The following is a 17,879-nucleotide window of genomic DNA, read 5'->3' as shown; positions in this document are numbered from 1 at the left end:
TCCAAAGTAAAGTCTTTCTCATAGAAAACATGCAATACGTTTATATTTTTCTATCCGTATTTGAATGCATGTGATGGCTGATTTTACAGTGATGACGTACGTACTTCGGCAGATATCAAAGACTAGGGACCGTCAAAGTTCTATTGGTTACCAAACTCAATGCCATAATTGCATAAATGGGCTATATATATATATATATATATATATATATGTGTGTGTGTGTGTAAGTAGTCAAACTTGGAGTTACAAAAATTGGGCCAAACGTAGGCCCCCAGCTTTCTGGGTCGTCAGACCCAATTGATGATCATGTATATATTTGCAACATTGTTGTTTGTTTTTCCTGACCAAAGAAAAAATAATTATATATATATATAGTACTGTATCATGAATGAGATCAAATATGATCTTACGTACGTACTCTCAATATATTAATTCAGAAGATCGATGGAAGCTCATGAAATACATTATACATGAAGATGGTAGTTTCACAAAAGCACAAAATAAAAAGTGAAACTTTATGTATTTTTCTCTACATATATATATATATATATATGTATGAACCTTCTAATTTTACATATATAATTGCCATGTACAAAACCAAAATTCTTGATTTGCTGCATGCAACATCTTAATTACCAGCTCGCGCGATCGATGATCTGATCTGTTTCATTTAGCTAAAAACCATATTCATGAAGTGTTCTGCTCGAAAAAGATGCTTTCTTCCATCTTGCTAGTCTTAACAAGAATGATAGTACTTCCGAGGGGTCTTGCAAAGAGTATAAAGCATTCGTATCCTTTGGAATTGAAGACACAATGATTGGATACCCTTGTCCTCTACTTCGAATGACCTGCTCGTAAATATTCATATATATCTCAACATGATTGCAGACAGCATAAAAGTTATTAGGACCAAAAAAAACAGAAAAAAAAAACCTTAAAAGCATCTTCATCACTTCGATCGTCCCCAATGTACAAAGGGAGGACATCACTGGAGTTGCTAAACCCTAGAGTGTCGAGTAAGTATTCCAGGGCATGGCCTTTGTTCCATTCTATGGATGGTCTTACTTCCAAAACCTGTATATAATATACATGCAAAATATATAAAATTTACACGCGATTTATAATATTAATGAAAATATATATGAAAATCAAGATTTATTGAGGTTTGTTTTGCCCTACGTACCATTTTGCCTTCAGTTAGGTGAAACTCTGGATATTTTTTAACTACAGACTTGACCTTCTCTTCCAAGATGCCATAATCCTGCATATTATATATAATATTATATATAATATTATATATATATATATGATTCATGAACAAACAATTTTTATTCTAGGTAAATATATATATATATATATATATATTTAAATCTTATATACCTCTTCTCGAACCTGCCGAAAATGTACAGAGACGCAGAAGCTGTTATCCTCTATCCTGACACCTTGTATTTTCTCTGTCTTTTCTTCTAACATTGTGAATATCTGTCAGGAACATTGTGAATATCCCCAAAATTAGTACCACATATATACACATAAGTTAACATGGCATATATAGTACTAATGAGCCCATGATCATGTACACAACCTAACTGAACTGGAATATATATATAATCTTCTTTGCAGTTAATTAGTTCACTCCATTAATTAGGAGAAATGATCAGATGAAAGTTAGCTAACCTCTTGAATTGCTGGTAAGAATTTCTTAGCAGGTTGAAAAAGAACTTCATGACTAGTACTGATCTCCTACAGATTGAAAATTCATGTTATTATATATGGGGCAAACAATTAAGAATGTAATTATATATATATATTACCCGTTGACCCAAATTAACTAACTGATTACAGAAACTACTGACCTCCCATTGTATCACTTCAAAAATATGTGAAAAAAGAAAGAAAGAGAAAACTGAACACGTTGAAAGCTGGGCTTATGCACATATAGTTGCAGATAATTACAACTCCAGCCTCTTTTTTTTTTTTTTCATGATGTTTGTTATCATGGGAACCCAAAAATTACTTTCTACAAAAATGGAATGTTGCTGAAGAAAAAAAAAAAAAAAAACGTTTCTAACCTTTCTATGATCGAGGGCTATGGTTTGGTGATCATTGCCAGCAGTACCGGACTTAACTGGCCTTGGCGGGGCCATTATGTCCATTCCATGGCTCCCAGCATAATAAACATTACTCAACTTTACAAATTCTGTTACCTGAACCAAAGATAAAAGGTGAAAAAAAAAAAAAAAAAAACTTAGTCAATGGACCATGGTACGTATAACGTACGATGTAGTAGGATAGTACGCATTAAATACATGCATGATCAAGTGACTGACGATGATCTATTATGTTGTATTTACCTTGTCTCTGCTCCTACCAGTAATTATTGCTGTTGGAAAATATTTTGCAACTTCACGTACCGCTGCGCGCATCTGTAATATTAATAATAAATATAAAGTGAGGTAAATTAAATCAATTATTAGAATATCCATGCAAATTATTTATCAAAAGTTTCACAAAAATTAAAACTATTCTTGTACGTACGTACTAATCAATCTCACAATAATTCTTAAACATTAATCATGCGAGTACTGCTATATTAATATCTTACCTCATCAGACATTAAGGCACGATCGGGATTATCTACAATAGGAGAGAGCGTCCCGTCGTAATCTAAAAACACGACAATCCTCTTCCCCTTTGCGGTTTTCATCATTCTGTCAAATGAGTCTAATGCAGATGGGTGCTCCGCCTATATAAATTAGCAAATAATAATCTTCTAATGTGTGTCTATATCTATCTATATATATATAATATGGAGAAAATTAACACTTACCACCCAAGAATTATAACTTGAATCCAAAGATATTACGGGATCATTTGTGTTAAGGTCACTCTGGAATGGCGGCGTTCTCAAGTTTGTGGAGACATCACGACCTTTGTTCTCGGCTTTCGTTGTTGATCTCTGAATAGGTTGCACCCTTTGTTTGTAGGAAACTGATCTTTGGAGTCCCATTCCCTGTTTAGGCATTGAAAACTTTTCTTGAGCATTTGCGTCATGTACATAATTAACTTACAGCAAGGAAATCTTATAATCTGCTCTCTGTTTTTTTTTCATGGCTACTTGGCAGGAGAAAAAAGGTTCTGGGTGTTAGTGTATGTAACGATTGATAGAAGTTGACGTGACAAAACTGAAAAATTGAAAATTCTGCCCGGTTTTGGAGTCCAGCTGCCATATAAATTAAAAGGGGATAATGACACCCTTTCAACCGGTTAACTACTCCTTTATTATTTATATTATATTTGAAATTTTTTAATTTTTTATTATTTTTTTAAGTATTTATTAAAAAAATAAATAATTTTATTAATAGTCACTTCTTTAATCATTAAATAAAATTAAAAAATTAAAAAAAATAAATATAAAAAGATCAATACTAAATAGATAGTACTCCTATCATTTTTCATTAAAAAATGACATATATATACTCTGCATGATATATGTATAGACATCATTTCAATTTCTTGTGGGCCCCACATGAGTAAGTTGGAGGTGTTAATGAGAGTACCAGTGATCTAAGGCTGATCTTGTTCCTTCTAGCCACCAGTCTTACGTTCTTAATAAATCGGCCATCAAGATGATGGTGCTGCTGTTGCATGAGTACTCTTTGTGTTGATCTTCTTGCATGTGCGATCAATTTCATCATATCTGCCATGAATTAGTATCTCATCGAAGTCAATGAAATGTTAAGCCCCTCAGGAATGATTAATTAATTAGTAACAAATTAAAGTGTATATATATAGAGGGCTCAATAAGTTGAAATTAATTAATTAATTAATATTTCACACATGCAGTACGTATCATGCTGCATCATGCTTTAGTACCAAAAGTCATTAATTAAGCTTCTCCTAGAGCATATTAGATTATAATTATATTTTTTACCAAACAATAAAAATAAATTAATTGTTCTCTAATTAATTTGAGGTATTACATAAATTAAGTAGGTTCTTTCTAAGAATGTGCCATATAATATATAAATAATCTTCAAACTAAAGAATTTTAAGGGAGGTCGGTGGTCTAACATTACACGTGTAATGTTTTTAATTAAAACAATTCAATTCTCATGAACCATATAGACCGTCGACGGAGTATTAAAAAGAGCTAGCTAGCTAGCTAGGTCGTTTTCGTTTCCCAAATATTTAACACCAAATTAAGGAGAAGTACTACATGGAAACAAGAAGAAGACAAAAGGGATCGAGCAACTTTAATTTCGAAAAAGATGTATAGATTTAATTAATGACTTGACTTTACATGGCACGTACATTTAAAAGATTTTTGTCCTACTAAGGTTTTAATCAAAGCTGATTCGGATGAAAATGACATGAATTAAATTGGGTTGAAGTGTCTATTTAAGACTGGCTATTAGCTAACATCAAACTTAAAAATACCACCTTACCTCAATCCAAGTACATCCCTCCTCCTCATGATCATGCCTGGCCACTGATCATTATTATTAAAATAATATCATATTAATCTCTCTCTCACTATATATCACTCTCAAGGGACTGATTAAAGGGAACTAATTATAAGGAGATTGATTTTTGATTAAATTGCTAGTGGAGGTTCCTAGAAACAACAGTACTACAACATATGACCATATAGTACTCGAGGTCGGTATAATTGATCATGATCAGGACTCCCATGCAAGTTTTTCCTACTTTCTTCAATGATAATTAATTTTCTTCGGAAAAAAATTAAAGAGAAAAGTCATCATGAGCTCACCTTATATATATATATGCAATTGCATCATATATATATATATATATATATATATAAATTTCTATACATCATATTATCATCTCACTAAATAAGATGTGACATATTTATTACTATTGAATGATCATTTATTAGATATTTCTTTATCATCTAATGATTATGAATGTACTACATCTTATTTAATAGAATGAAAGTAATATGAGAGTGGTATATAGTATTAATTAATAACAAAAAAAAAAAAGAAGAGAAAATCATGATGATCTATTAATTAATTTATATAGATTTATAACTGATCAGTAATATTATAACAACCAGAAGCTGCTAGTCTTAAAAGAAAAAGTGATATTTTTAGTTTGTCTCAACTTTATCTATAATATTCTATAGAAACCAAACGAAAAGTACTACTCTTTCCCTTTGTTAATATTGACCCATTCATAACCGTCTATATCACCTTTATATAGAGACAGATCAACACCAAAAGACGACTAGGACTACTCTTTATAGTACTTACTTTATACTCTTTGTTATTGACTCTTTCACCGTCTATATCACTTTGTTCTAATCCTACCAATAAAAGTGTCGAGTTTTCCATTAAGAAAACACAGTGGTCGGAAAGCTGAGATCGATCGATAGCCAAATTAACCTAGCTAGTCATCATGCACCACTTTCAGCTTTCAGCTTTACACAGACAAGACTAGGGTAAACCAGATCATGTCAAATCTTATCTTTTCACCCCGACAGCCATAATCATCCAAATACAAAAACTCTCTGTTAAAAAGTAAGCAACAAATTATTAGGTCTCTCTCTGGCCTGCGACCTCCCAAATGGGGAAAAAAAAAAAACACGCAAATTGACACGTATCAGAAAAACACGTGTATCCAACGAAGCAACAAAGTGTTGTGTCTTTTTAATAAAAATAAATAGATACTATTTTTTTAAAGAGAAAAAATAATAATAATTAGCTTGACTTTGAAAAAACCGAAAGTGTGAAAAGTACCGTATGAATAGGATTAATCAGACAAAAAAAAAAAAAAAAAAGTTCAAAAAGACAGATTACGTGTTAGTTGGATGCAGAATCTTTAGAAAAGTAGGGTTTTGACAAGCGAACACGTCAAGAAACAGTAGTCTTTAGACTAATGGGAAAAGTACCTCGAAAACTAAGTTCAAGAAACCACCTGGAAGTGAAGTGATTTCTTTTCGGATACTTCCTGTATCGGTTCCTTATTCCTATGCGGTTAAAAAATAAAGGGAAAAAAAAAACAAAACTCAATTCTAATTAATTAATATATAATAATTTGAAAGCGTAACCCATGTTCTATATATATATATTAATGTCTAATTAATTATGGACCAACCAAATTAAGTCTATGGTCACAATATTTTATTTTTCATAGTTCAAATAACTGGAGGCCACCTGGCTAGCTATAATTGCCAGCGGATTTGGAGCCGTTGATTTAGATATAACGTTTTAAGTAAATAAAAAATTGACCAACCGTCGACTAAGCCGGTCAAACTGGCCGATAAAGAAGCTTTTCCCAAAATGTAAAACCGTTTTTCAGGTACCAGTCATTTTTTAGGAAAGTGACCTGACCTCTGGTGGAGGTGTCCGGACGAAGGGATAAGTCGGTGGATCCCAGAATCTCAACCGTACACGTGGCATTTCCTACACGTTTCAACTTCATGTTTAATCTAATGGAAACAGGGCCAGATCCCGGAAACCATGGGCTTGATTTGTACGTCTGAAAGGGTAGATTGGGGCCATCTTGCCCCAGTCAATTTGTAGGCCTAAAGGGGACACGTGTACTAGCCGTCACCATAGACTCATAAAAACTATATTAAAAAAAGGCAACAAGTAACTGAAACTGGCTTTACAACACACCTACGAAAATGGCGCGTGGATATAACGATCATGGTCCAATGTTTCAAAAACAGTCAATCGCCGACTAGTAGCGTGAGGAGACATCAAATCATAAACAGAATTCCAACCGCCATGTCCTTTTGTGTTGCAGTGTTTTTTCCGTGGGTTTTTTTCTAATATTCGGAAAAACAGAAGGTAGAGGTTCTAAGGAAGAGAGTGGAATATATGGGAAGAAGGCGTGCGTGCACCTATTTCGCCAATTAAAACGCGCAGTTTTAAAAGTAGATTTTCTACACAGCCTATTATAACCTAACCTTTTTAATAACTCTTATTCACCTATCATTAACCCTTACCAAATATCAGTAGCAGACAAAGAAATTGCACGAAAATGTAAAAGAAAAAAAAAAAGAGAGTTGGAAATGATAAATAATTAATGGGTTTCTAGAATTTCTAAAAATCGTCAAGATATTTTATATCAATTGATAATATTCTAATTTTTTACTAATAGAATCAATGATCGAATCTCCAGAACTTGTATAAAAACTAATCATAATCTCTATCTAAAGCCAGTAATAAATGAGGATGAAAATGAAAGAAACTTACCAGAGAATGAATAATATGGGCAAAACTTGATGTACTGAGCTTGTTGGACAGGTACTACTGCCTGATGATCAGCTGGTTGAGGAGGGAGCTGGACCAAACGAGCTTAGCTATAGTTTGGAGAGAGAGAGAGAGAGAGAGTTTTGAGGGTTTGAGTGAATGAGAGAATATAAAATATGGGTTTGAGATCAAAGAAGAGAGAAGGATATTGGAGGGAGGAAGTGTTGTGAGGAAGTGGGGTTTATTTATAGAGAGAAAGGGGTTTAGGGGATGTTGGAAGTTGGACAGGTGCCAAAAGGTCTAGACACGTACGGACGTAACCAGTGCATTTGCATTACTACATCTTCCACCAATTAAAAACCTTAATTCTCATTATAATTTATAACCTGAAATTACCAAAATAGCTCTATATATATATATATATATGTCTAATTAATATGGCAATGGCTTCATCTTCTTAATTTTGTTCTTGAAATTACTTTAACTTCCCCACTTGTGTGTGTATATATATATATATAACTTTAATGTATATATATAGGAGCTAGCCCATGTTAATTTGCTTTCTAGATCTTCCTTTTTTTGGCTTAAAGATTGTAATTAAGGGAGGAAGTTTTTTTAAAAATATTAATTGAGGGATCAAAATGAGCGTAAAATGGAGAGAATCTAATTAATTTGTGTGTATATATATATAGAGGGGCGAAAATGAGAATTCAATGACACTTCATCAGAATTAGTAACGGGTCGAGTACCCATTGTCTCATTCTAACCCTACAAAATATATAATGATAAAAAAATCAACAGAAAATAATAATAAATACGACTATAATAATCACGCGCGTTAATAGTACTATTGTCTTGGAGACTCGAGTAGTTCCGCCTTGACCCTACCATGCATTCATGAAATTTCATGGAAGTTAATGCTAAATTAAAAACTTTGTGTAAGGGTATTTCATGAATGCGTAAACAATCTTATTTTAAAAAAAAAATTAAATAAATATATGATCTATATAAAAAAAATTTAATTTTTAATAATAAATTTTAACTTTTTTTTTTAAAATAATTATCTGACTTTTGTGTACTCTATGACTGTACGTAGCATTATTTATAAGAAAATATATGCGTGCATAAGCCAAGGAAATAAATTGTTTTTTTCTTTTTGACGGAAAGTCTATGAATAACATTTGAGCGGTAGTTAGCAAAAATAATGAATGACCAATTAAAATTGTTAACTTTTCGTCAAATCAAAGATCTTTTTCTACACATCATTGGATTCTGATCAAATATTGTGTCAAATATATACTATTATTTCTAGTAATCGAATATTTATTTTTTAATTTCTATACGTGGGTATATTTTTAAATTTAATGCAAAATTCATTGATTGGTTGAAGATTCACAAATACATATAATATGCCCAAATAAAATTCAAAAGCCTTAAAAAAAAAAAAAAAGACCCAATAAAAATATAATAGGGTACCCTCCGGCCTCCGGTTAGGTAAGGACTAATATGCACAAAGAATTAGTAGCGAAGGGATAGATTACCCAATCAACCGGCCTATAGTTTTAGGACCCTCTCGAAGGAAACAAAGGTATATAGGCGAGTGGAAGCAAAATATATATATATATATATATATATATTTATATATTTATGAGTTGGTACGTAGTTCCAGAAGGAGAAGGATGGTCAAGTTCTCTGAATGTGATAAAGACCTTTTGAATTCGACCGCAGATGAAGTAAATGCCCATGAAACTTCCTTTGTAATACATTGTATAATAACTCGTGACATGGTCTTTGCATGGTGTCATATGCATAATGCTCCTTAATAAATATAGAAACTACTCCTCATTTAAGATTCTTTGTCCCATGTTGACGACACTTTGCGTGAATGTCTCTGCTGAATTTACATGATGGGAACTATTGACCACAAAAACGCGTTACAATTAATAATATGGGTATTAAAAATATATACATGATGATGACTTCCAAAGAAAGAAATAATCTAGCTAACCTTACATAAAAATAATCATACAAACTGATCGTGTAACTTGTTAAATTATAAAATTATTTTTATCATAAAACAGATCTGACGGATCACATAAAATCTTATTAATTTGTGAAATTATTTTTATATAATCTATTTGTAGTTGTAGCACTCATCTAATATTTATGAATCGAAAAACAATTATTGTAATAGTTTCCCAACAAATCATGAATTAGAAATAGATTTTTATTTTTATTTTTATTTTTTGCTGATATACATTAATTTGTTCAAAAATCCAATATTACCACACTCTCCAAGATAGAAAATTCCATTCTCGATAGATTTCTTTGCTGTTGAGATTATGGACTCATCATGTCAAGGCCCGTGAAGTCGTTGGCAAATATTACATCTTCTCATGGTTGATAATGAGATAGCTAGGCGCTGCCGACAATGTATCCAAGTGTAGAGGAAGCGTTAAATGCAATCTCCTCTTTGTGGTGAGAATAGACTCGTAACATCAGCCTATAATCTCAGTGCACTTCATGATATGAGTCTATTCTCATTATAAATAATCATTTTCGTCATGAAGTGCACTGAGATTATAGGCTGATGTTACGAGTCTATTCTCACCACATGATTCGTCATAATTAGTCATTCATATCAAATCATGTTATTTTATAAATTTGTTTTTACAAGATTTATATATAGATTTAATATTTCACTTACCAAAACTAGTTCTTCCTTCCAAAAACACGACAATGAATCATTACCCCAAATTCATTACTTTAAAGAGTTTTGCTATCTAGCTGTCTACACTGCAGATCACGTCTGTTTTACTTTTAATTTTTTAGTATTGTTAATCTAATTGAATTATTCTACTCATCATCTCTACACTATATACTTGTTAAGAGAAAAAAAAATAAAAAAATAAAAAAAATATGTAATGTAATGATGATGAATAAAGTTTTTCTACTTCAAATACATCCTCATGATGCTTTCAATAAAATGTATAAAATCGAGGGACTAAATTGATCATTGATTATATGATCTAACGACCCAAAAAAAAAAATTGGACAGACGGTCCCATCACTACAACAAAAACTGCAACTTGATCACCATATGATATCTCATGATAAAAGGTCATTTTTTTCCTACGAGCAGTTTTCATGTCATTAGCCAATTATATATTTGTCACGAGTGTAAGGTGTCGTTTGAATTCGAAGATAAGTTGAGATGTATTGTGAATAATAGTGAGATGAGTTATGAATAGTAATGAGATTTGTAAGTTAAAGTTACTGAATAATAGTGAATAATAGTGATATGAGTTGAAATGAATTGAGAATGACTATGAATACAAACGAGGCCTTAAATGTTGAAAAAAAAAATTTGTGGATCCGCAACTTCAACTCTCATTGTTGAACAAAAAAATACAGCTACGATTAATGATCATATAATTGGAATAATTTTTACTTTTTGCTGAGGAAAATTCATTGAATGCAACGTTTTTTCCCACATGCTCGGAGTGATTTTCGTCTCTGACCAAGAAAATAGAATGAATATTTTTGTCAAGCCTTAATTCATTCGAACCGGTCCAAGAGGAAACTGAATAAAGGGACTCAAAATTGTCCTTTTACTATAATATTGGACCATTTTCTAAGAAACTTGCAAGAATCTGAAACAAATTTGCGGGATTGATGCTGGAAAATTAAAGTAGTACTTCTAATGTTATAATTTTCATAATATGGGCGGGCTTTTCATTGCAAAAGTAAGACACGCATTTTGCTTTAACAGTTATTCCCAAATAAGTGTTGAATTAACCTAAGATTAGAAAGAAATTAAGATAAGCCGTAAAGATAGATTTTTTCTTATTTTCTCATGACTTGCTTTCTCTACTAGGTCGAAAAATGTTTTCTATATAATTGATTTCAGGCCACCAAAACCATACGTACACGCGCCACACCACCGCACTCATCAAGCATAGATCTACAAGATGGGTCTAGAAACACCGTCACCCGATCGACAAGCATGCATGCATGCATGTGCGGCTTATGTACCACCCACATCGGGCATTATTTCCGCACACCATTGGCGCTATTGTGTGAGTCCAACGACTATACGCATGTCACCAATAGATTCTTTGACCTCAAATCTTCAAAATGCTTAATTCTAACCCTACTCCATTCCCACCGCACCAAAACAATAACCTATACAGTGAAGAGGAGGATGGGTTCTATCCAAACCAGACGAAAGAGATCAGACTGGCACAACAATGTGCAGTACCATACAGTGATCAAGTAAGAGTTGTTAAGATCGGTTTTAAGAACACTATTTTCTTTTAAATAATAATCATGCCCGACTGAACAATATTCTAGAATAAGACCAGGTACCTGTGAAGAAGAAAGCAACCTAAACAGTAGTGGGAAAAGAAAGAAAACGTCAAACAATGCAAGGAACATACTTCTCGAGCTAAGTTGCCACAAACCAAATAGCAAGAGTGCCTGAAGCAAATCCAAAGATCCCCAATATCAAAGCAAACGACAGTTCATTATTCCCATATATAGTCAACAACAGCTGATCTTCCGAGATTGTCCGTGGGGAAGGGAGCAAGTAAAAAGATGTTAATAAAATATAACCTAGATCAATCATTTTTCTTGTTCCTTTTAAATAATCCCTCTTTTAAAACCTTATATCATATAAACACTCCACAAAGATTTCAAACTCGGCAACCTTTCTCGGTTAAATATAGAAACGGCTATTGATCATAGCAGGTTGTTGCAGATTACAGGAAATTGAAAAGGGAAACTACAAAATGAGTCCATCACGTAAAAAATCTCTAAGATCTCGGACAAACAACGTATAAATACATCTTGTATATAAAAACTAGAAACAAAATCGAGTAGGGTGAGAAGCATCCACATCTGGATCATGAAATGCCCATGAAGTCAAGGTTGTAACGTTTTTATCTCCTATAGCTTGAAGAAAAAGACCTGATGGTGATACTCAGTATGGTCATGCATGAGCTTCCATCCATGTGAAACTTAACTGTCCCAATAATGTACAGCTAGAAAACCAAAAAACTCTGGATCACTTTTGATCCATGAATAGCCAATTAAGCATTTTCTACAATAAGGGTCAGGCTTGCAAAAGAAGAAAAAAAAAAAAAAAAACTCAAAAAGGGGTGTATCCAGCGAGAAACACATCCTAAATAGGAAATCTTAGCTTTTTTAGCATCGTTTACCCATCAGCGCCAAGCACCATTATCTCTCATCATCTTTGGTGAGCGTGTCATCCTTTGCTGCCACTCTATCATCTTGGTTACTTGTCTGAGCATTCCCCACCGTCTCGTTTACATTTCTTTTTGGGATACTCAGCAACACATCTTCCTCGACACAGTTTTTCAATGCAGGCTCATTAGATTCCGTTATAACCTGAAGGAGTTCCAAAGGGGTAGCTGCTGGGTCCAACTCCCGGCAGTCTTTTGGAGCGATATCAGCTTCTTGGCCTGTCAGTAAGCAATTAGGGACCTGATGAGAGAAGCGAAACATTTCTTCTTTGGGAATCCTTCTGACCTCCACAGGGTCCATGTGCTTGTGAAACACCGTCCTGAAACCAGAAACTTTTACAAGGGGAATAACTGACACACCTTGTTCCACGTTAAAGTCATCAAGCACTTCCACCATGTCATATTTGTGTATGACATCAGCAGGTGTATGCTCGTTCCAATCCGAGGACCAGTTTCTATAAAGAGCCCAGACTTCGCCTTTCATAGGATATATGCAAATGACCCCACGGGTTCCTTTTGTCCATGTAACCTTGTGAGAGAAAGAATTTAATGTTTCGGTAGTTTCCTGTCTGCCAACCCTGAAATCCCCACAAGTTTTGGAAAAACCAGAACCTATCCAGTGTAGTGGGCCCAATTCATTGTTGCTCCTTGAGTTAAGCCAACTGATCCGCATCTTAAATGGTTTCAACGAGATCACCTTGTGAACTCGAGCATAGTAGCGAGGCATGCCATCATCGTCGTCATATGCAGCCCAGACCTGGTTATCCTCAAAGGAACTTTCAGTTCTGTCCAGGTCAAAATTGTGAAAGTCAGAATCTGGAACATTGATCGACAGTGATGCAACAGAATCTTGGTCTGTATCATCATCAGTACAGTTAGACAGAGACTTCTTGTTTTGCTGTCTTTTGCCACTAACATCTGACTCACCTTCCTTATGCAGGTCATATGTGTCATCATTCACCACACTCCGATGATTCTTGGTCTCTCTGTTTTTCACCTTTTCCTTCTCTTTGTTCGCAGTATTTGTTTCAGTTAATGAGCTCCATTCTTTAAGTTTCTTGCAGAGTTCAATCCGAGCCTTATCCATTAGCATGTTCTTTGTTTCAAAAAACATCAACTCTCTCTCACTGTTAGGCTTATTATATGTGCCAGCAAAACCATAGATCTTTTCTGTTCCAGAATAACCCTTGGTTGATTCAGATGCAGCTCCCATGCCAGGTCCTACATTTCCCATGGTCATTTGATTTGCCACATAGCCTCCATAACTGTCATCTAGCTTTCTCTTCTTCATTGGCATCTCTCCTGTAAAGGCAGAATTACCCAGTCCCTTGTATAGATGACTCCTCTCCCATTTGCTGTCAGCTGACCGTGCATCCTCACGTTCTCTCTTCACTCTCTCACTAGCCTGTTGAACGACAGTTGCAGCTTGAGCAGCAGCAGAAGTTGATGCAGCAGTGCAACTAAAATCAGCCCCTCTTGAGAAAGAATTCCAGTGAAAGTTAGTGTTATTGAATGAATTCAGACCTGCAGATCCCCCAGGTTCCAAATTTTGAGCACTTTTACAATTCCTAGTAGCATTATATGTGTCACTGCTTGTAGCGTGATGTCTTGAGTTCTGATGTGTTTGGCGAGAAGTCCAACCGGATGACTTAAAGACATTTGGAGGTGGAGGCTTCTCTAAAGCCATAAAGGCCTCATGACAATTAGGGCAAAGCAGAGTATGATTTAAATAAATCCTGAGGTACTCATAATGTGTCTTGCATCGATTACAAACAGTCCAAAAAGTATCAGTTTTGATATGTGGAGGACGAGGAACTGAAGTAGGACCCACCCGAGTGTTGCTATGGGTATTCCTTGCAGTTGAAGTAACATTACTAGTAACATTATGAAATCCATTTGCTCTGGGTGGCCCTGATGGACCACCACTCCAGGCTGAAGCTTTCTGCTGAAATCCTTTTAAGTTCCTCTTCTGGTTATAAGCCAATCTCTTAGCCTTATCTGATAACAAACTCCAGGCCTCGGAAACCAACTTAAATGCTCCCTCTGCACCTAAACACTTGTTTTTATCAGGGTGAAGAGTGAGAGCTAGCTTCCTGTATTGCTTCTTTACGGTCTCATCATCAGCCAATGGGTTTACGCCAAGTACACCATACCAATCTGCTTCCCCACCTATTTTGTTTTCTGCAGAGATATAAACGTCAAGTGTTGTCAACATTTGAGAGAGCCCTTCAAGCTCGGGATACAAATTTTGAGCCTTTAGAGCAAATTTCTTTGCACCAGCATAGTTTCTCTCTGCAAACTTCCTCTCTGCAATGTCTTTAGCCCTGACAGCTTCATCTTTATTGCACTCCATAATACTTTCTTCCTCAGCTTGCAAAACCCAATAATATACGCAATATATAACCAGAAATATCAGATTCAAAAACCTGATGCTCTTTTGCTTAAGCTAGTACCTTCAATAATTAGAAACCTGAACCCCAGCAAAAATTAAACAAAAAATTTAAATGTTTATTATATTTAAGAAAGAGACATTCAGGTCAAATTTTGATCAACAGTACATGAATCAAGTAATTTAAATCCTTCCAAAAAGAACAATAAGATACAGATCAAATTATTCAGTAACTGAATTTGTGTTCCATAAAACCAAATGGCTAGGATAAGCAAACCATTATACTTTGTTGAACTTGAAGATAAGCACAAAATATTAGTATCATTCAAATAGATGATGCAGTAAATCAGTAATACAAGTTACTAACAATACTTGTCCAAAAGCATAGGTTGAATACAGCTCCACATAGGCAACAATATACACCTAGCCTTCTTCAAATAACAATCTTTCTCTGATCTACAGACAAGCTTAAGCACTCATTACTAAATCTTTATATTTAAAAGTTAAATTTGGGTCATAGCAACTTAGCGTTTAGGGTGGTTCTCTATGACTTATGCCCATGACATGCCAGTGGACATCTATAGAATTGTTCCAATTATTGAACCAAAACATTTAAGAGTGTGAAAACATATAATAACTCAAAAATGGCAGCCAGTTGACACGGACACATGTATACTCACACACACACACACACACACAGAGAGCATAAAATAAAAATAATTTCAATAACCAAGAAGGAACCGAATCAAATTCCACGTATGCATTAAACTCCACAGCTCTTGTCATGGAATTGTAGAAACATAAGACAGTGGGAGATGCAGATAAGTTTCGCTTGATAGATGAGAGTAGCTTTGTCTATCCATCGCCCCCCCCACCCCAAAAAAAAACAAAACAAAAAACAAATCGACTATGTAAGCATTTCTTTTGGTGGTTCTGTCATCTAATAATCAAATGAACCTAGTATGCCCATAGTTTGTGGTGGAGGTCTATCACTTGCAAGCAGAGACATGAAGGTTGTAATTTAAAATAGTTACCTCTAGCTCCCCAGATTTTTACATGTGGACATTGTTTTGGGTGTTTTCAGGTATAGAACATAGAGAACATTTATATAAATAAACCACCAGATAACGCTCCTAAGTTTTGTTTCACTCAACCTGCAATATCTACCGCATAACCCATATCGAAAAACTTTTTTTTTTTTTTTTATGAGGGGGAAACCATTCCACGGCAGAGCCCTTAGGACTCACCCATGGAAACTAAACCCCCAGGAGACCAGCACAACAACCCACCGCCACCCTCTCACTTAAATCGCAGTTTGATCCCAAGGGGAATCGAACCTCTGACATGGGGTTCATGCGCACAAGTTCGCCCTCATCACTTGGGCTATCCACGGGTGGGTCAGGAAACATACAGGTCAATCAATCTTGTAAATGTATGCATTTTCAGCTTGACAAAACCATACATTAATCCCAGGTAATTCGGGTCAGCTACTTTGATCCTTTTAACCAGGCATTCCTATCTAGGGCAATGTTCCCAATTACCTCCAATCCATTGTCATAATTTGCACAACCCCCTTTCCTTTTTTGATAACTTCGAATCAGCAAAGTACATCTTTCTTATTGATGCATGTTTTTGGAATTTCCAATCTCACGTAGTCAATAACAGTCATCGACTATAGGAGGAATAGTATTACTGATCCCCATCCAAATTAGCCACTTGTTTTCCAAGGATCCCAAAACCCCTACATTGTAGTGACACCAGTATATACGAGGAAGACAACATCAAAGAAGTTTTGGTATCTGTTTAAATAACTTAATCAACAATTTTTTTCAGAGCAATGGTTAAACCCTAACATCCATGATTCTACACTCCACACCCCACCTTTATACAACAAGCCTTCTTGCGTCCACAATGCCTTTATAGAAGATAATCTGATAGTCCATCAGTGATCAGAACAGTCTAATCAAGTAAAATGACCATTCTTAAACATAGAGAAAATTAAACTAAAATAAAAAACCCGTAACTGAATCAAATTTACGAAGAAAAAATGACAATTAATTTATTCCGATAAAAGTATTTTCACCATGCAACACAAAACAGAAATACGAAGAAATAAGTTATTGCAAAAAGAATCTGCTTTTCGTTTTCTTCATAATATTTTGGGTAAGATCACAAAACCATTCAGAAAGTGAGACTGAGAATCGGTGCGTCAGTAGTATACCCAATATTCTATGCTCAACACCACAAAATTTATAGTTACGATAATTACCTTAAAACGACTGAGAATTATATGAAACAACAAGTAAGAAACTCATTCATAAAGAATTATAGCCAGCATGCAGAATGCCCACGAAATGTAGCACATAAGAACTCGCTTTTTTCCCTAACACGTTCATTTTCCCACAAAACCTTCAATAAATAATATTAAGATAAATTCAAAAAGAAAGTAACAGGAAAAAACTAGGGAAGCGTTAACGGTTCACAAACTGAATTCACCAACTTAGAGAACTCAAAAGATCAAATGAGCAAAAGTTGGCCGTGGATCTACAGGAGCAGAGGAATCAGAGTAACGGTCAATTTATAGTAGCACCATTTAAATTCTAAATCATTCTGTACTTTCCAAACAAAACCCTAGATTCCGTATTTTCCTAGATGGTACAGAAATTTATCAGTAAAATTTGCTCTTTCTGAGGGAAAATTGAAAAATGGAGAATTTAGTAAATACCCTTTGGAAAAAAGTCTCTGACATGAAGAAATTTGGAATCCGAGAAGACCATCACTGTGCAGAGTCACCTATTTGTCAAAACCTCCCAAGAACATGAGAGGAATTCTCAGATGCCCAAATAACTTTAAAAGAATAATAATAATAAATAATATTAAAGAGAGAAAAAAAAAAAAAAAAAGCAAGTATGGGTTGGGTTAATATTTTACTTTTTTTTTTTTTGGTTAACCCTAATGCACTTTATTTTATAATAAGTTGGAACCTAGATGCTAACTATG

General features: G+C 34.4%; 2 protein-coding genes across 2 annotated transcripts; both read right to left on the bottom strand.

The window, feature by feature from the left end:
- Positions 1–570: 570 nt before the first annotated feature.
- LOC108982659 (probable trehalose-phosphate phosphatase C) lies at positions 571–7,414 on the bottom strand. Its single transcript, XM_018954095.2, has 11 exons — positions 7,230–7,414; positions 3,561–3,700; positions 2,831–3,013; positions 2,606–2,746; positions 2,355–2,426; positions 2,073–2,207; positions 1,678–1,743; positions 1,381–1,482; positions 1,184–1,261; positions 934–1,074; positions 571–848 (listed from the first exon to the last, which is right to left on the bottom strand). The coding sequence occupies exons 2-11, from the start codon at positions 3,696–3,698 to the stop codon at positions 675–677; spliced, it is 1,230 nt and encodes a 409-aa protein (XP_018809640.1). The 5' UTR covers positions 3,699–3,700; positions 7,230–7,414; the 3' UTR covers positions 571–674.
- A 4,859-nt stretch (positions 7,415–12,273) lies between these two features.
- Positions 12,274–17,704, bottom strand: LOC108982708. The gene is made up of 2 exons (XM_018954150.2): positions 17,605–17,704; positions 12,274–14,960 (listed from the first exon to the last, which is right to left on the bottom strand). The coding sequence occupies exon 2, from the start codon at positions 14,841–14,843 to the stop codon at positions 12,465–12,467; it is 2,379 nt and encodes a 792-aa protein (XP_018809695.1). The 5' UTR covers positions 14,844–14,960; positions 17,605–17,704; the 3' UTR covers positions 12,274–12,464.
- Between the last annotated feature and the right edge of the window lie 175 nt (positions 17,705–17,879).

This window comes from Juglans regia, chromosome 13, assembly GCF_001411555.2.
Source record: "Juglans regia cultivar Chandler chromosome 13, Walnut 2.0, whole genome shotgun sequence".
NCBI classification, from domain to species: Eukaryota; Viridiplantae; Streptophyta; class Magnoliopsida; order Fagales; family Juglandaceae; genus Juglans; species Juglans regia.
Note: the sequence above shows the minus strand (reverse complement) of the source record. Positions and strands in the feature narration are given on the sequence as shown.

Bases quoted from the DNA above. Each gene is read 5' to 3' on its own strand.
- LOC108982659 (XM_018954095.2), bottom strand. From the start codon at position 3,698: ATGATGAAATTGATCGCACATGCAAGAAGATCAACACAAAGAGTACTC. The intron at 2,747-2,830 runs GTAAGTGTTAAT...TAATTTATATAG, and splicing joins CAAGTTATAATTCTTGGGTG to GCGGAGCACCCATCTGCATT. The intron at 1,262-1,380 runs GTATATAAGATT...TATAATATGCAG, and splicing joins TTCGGCAGGTTCGAGAAGAG to GATTATGGCATCTTGGAAGA.
- LOC108982708 (XM_018954150.2), bottom strand. From the start codon at position 14,843: ATGGAGTGCAATAAAGATGAAGCTGTCAGGGCTAAAGACATTGCAGAG.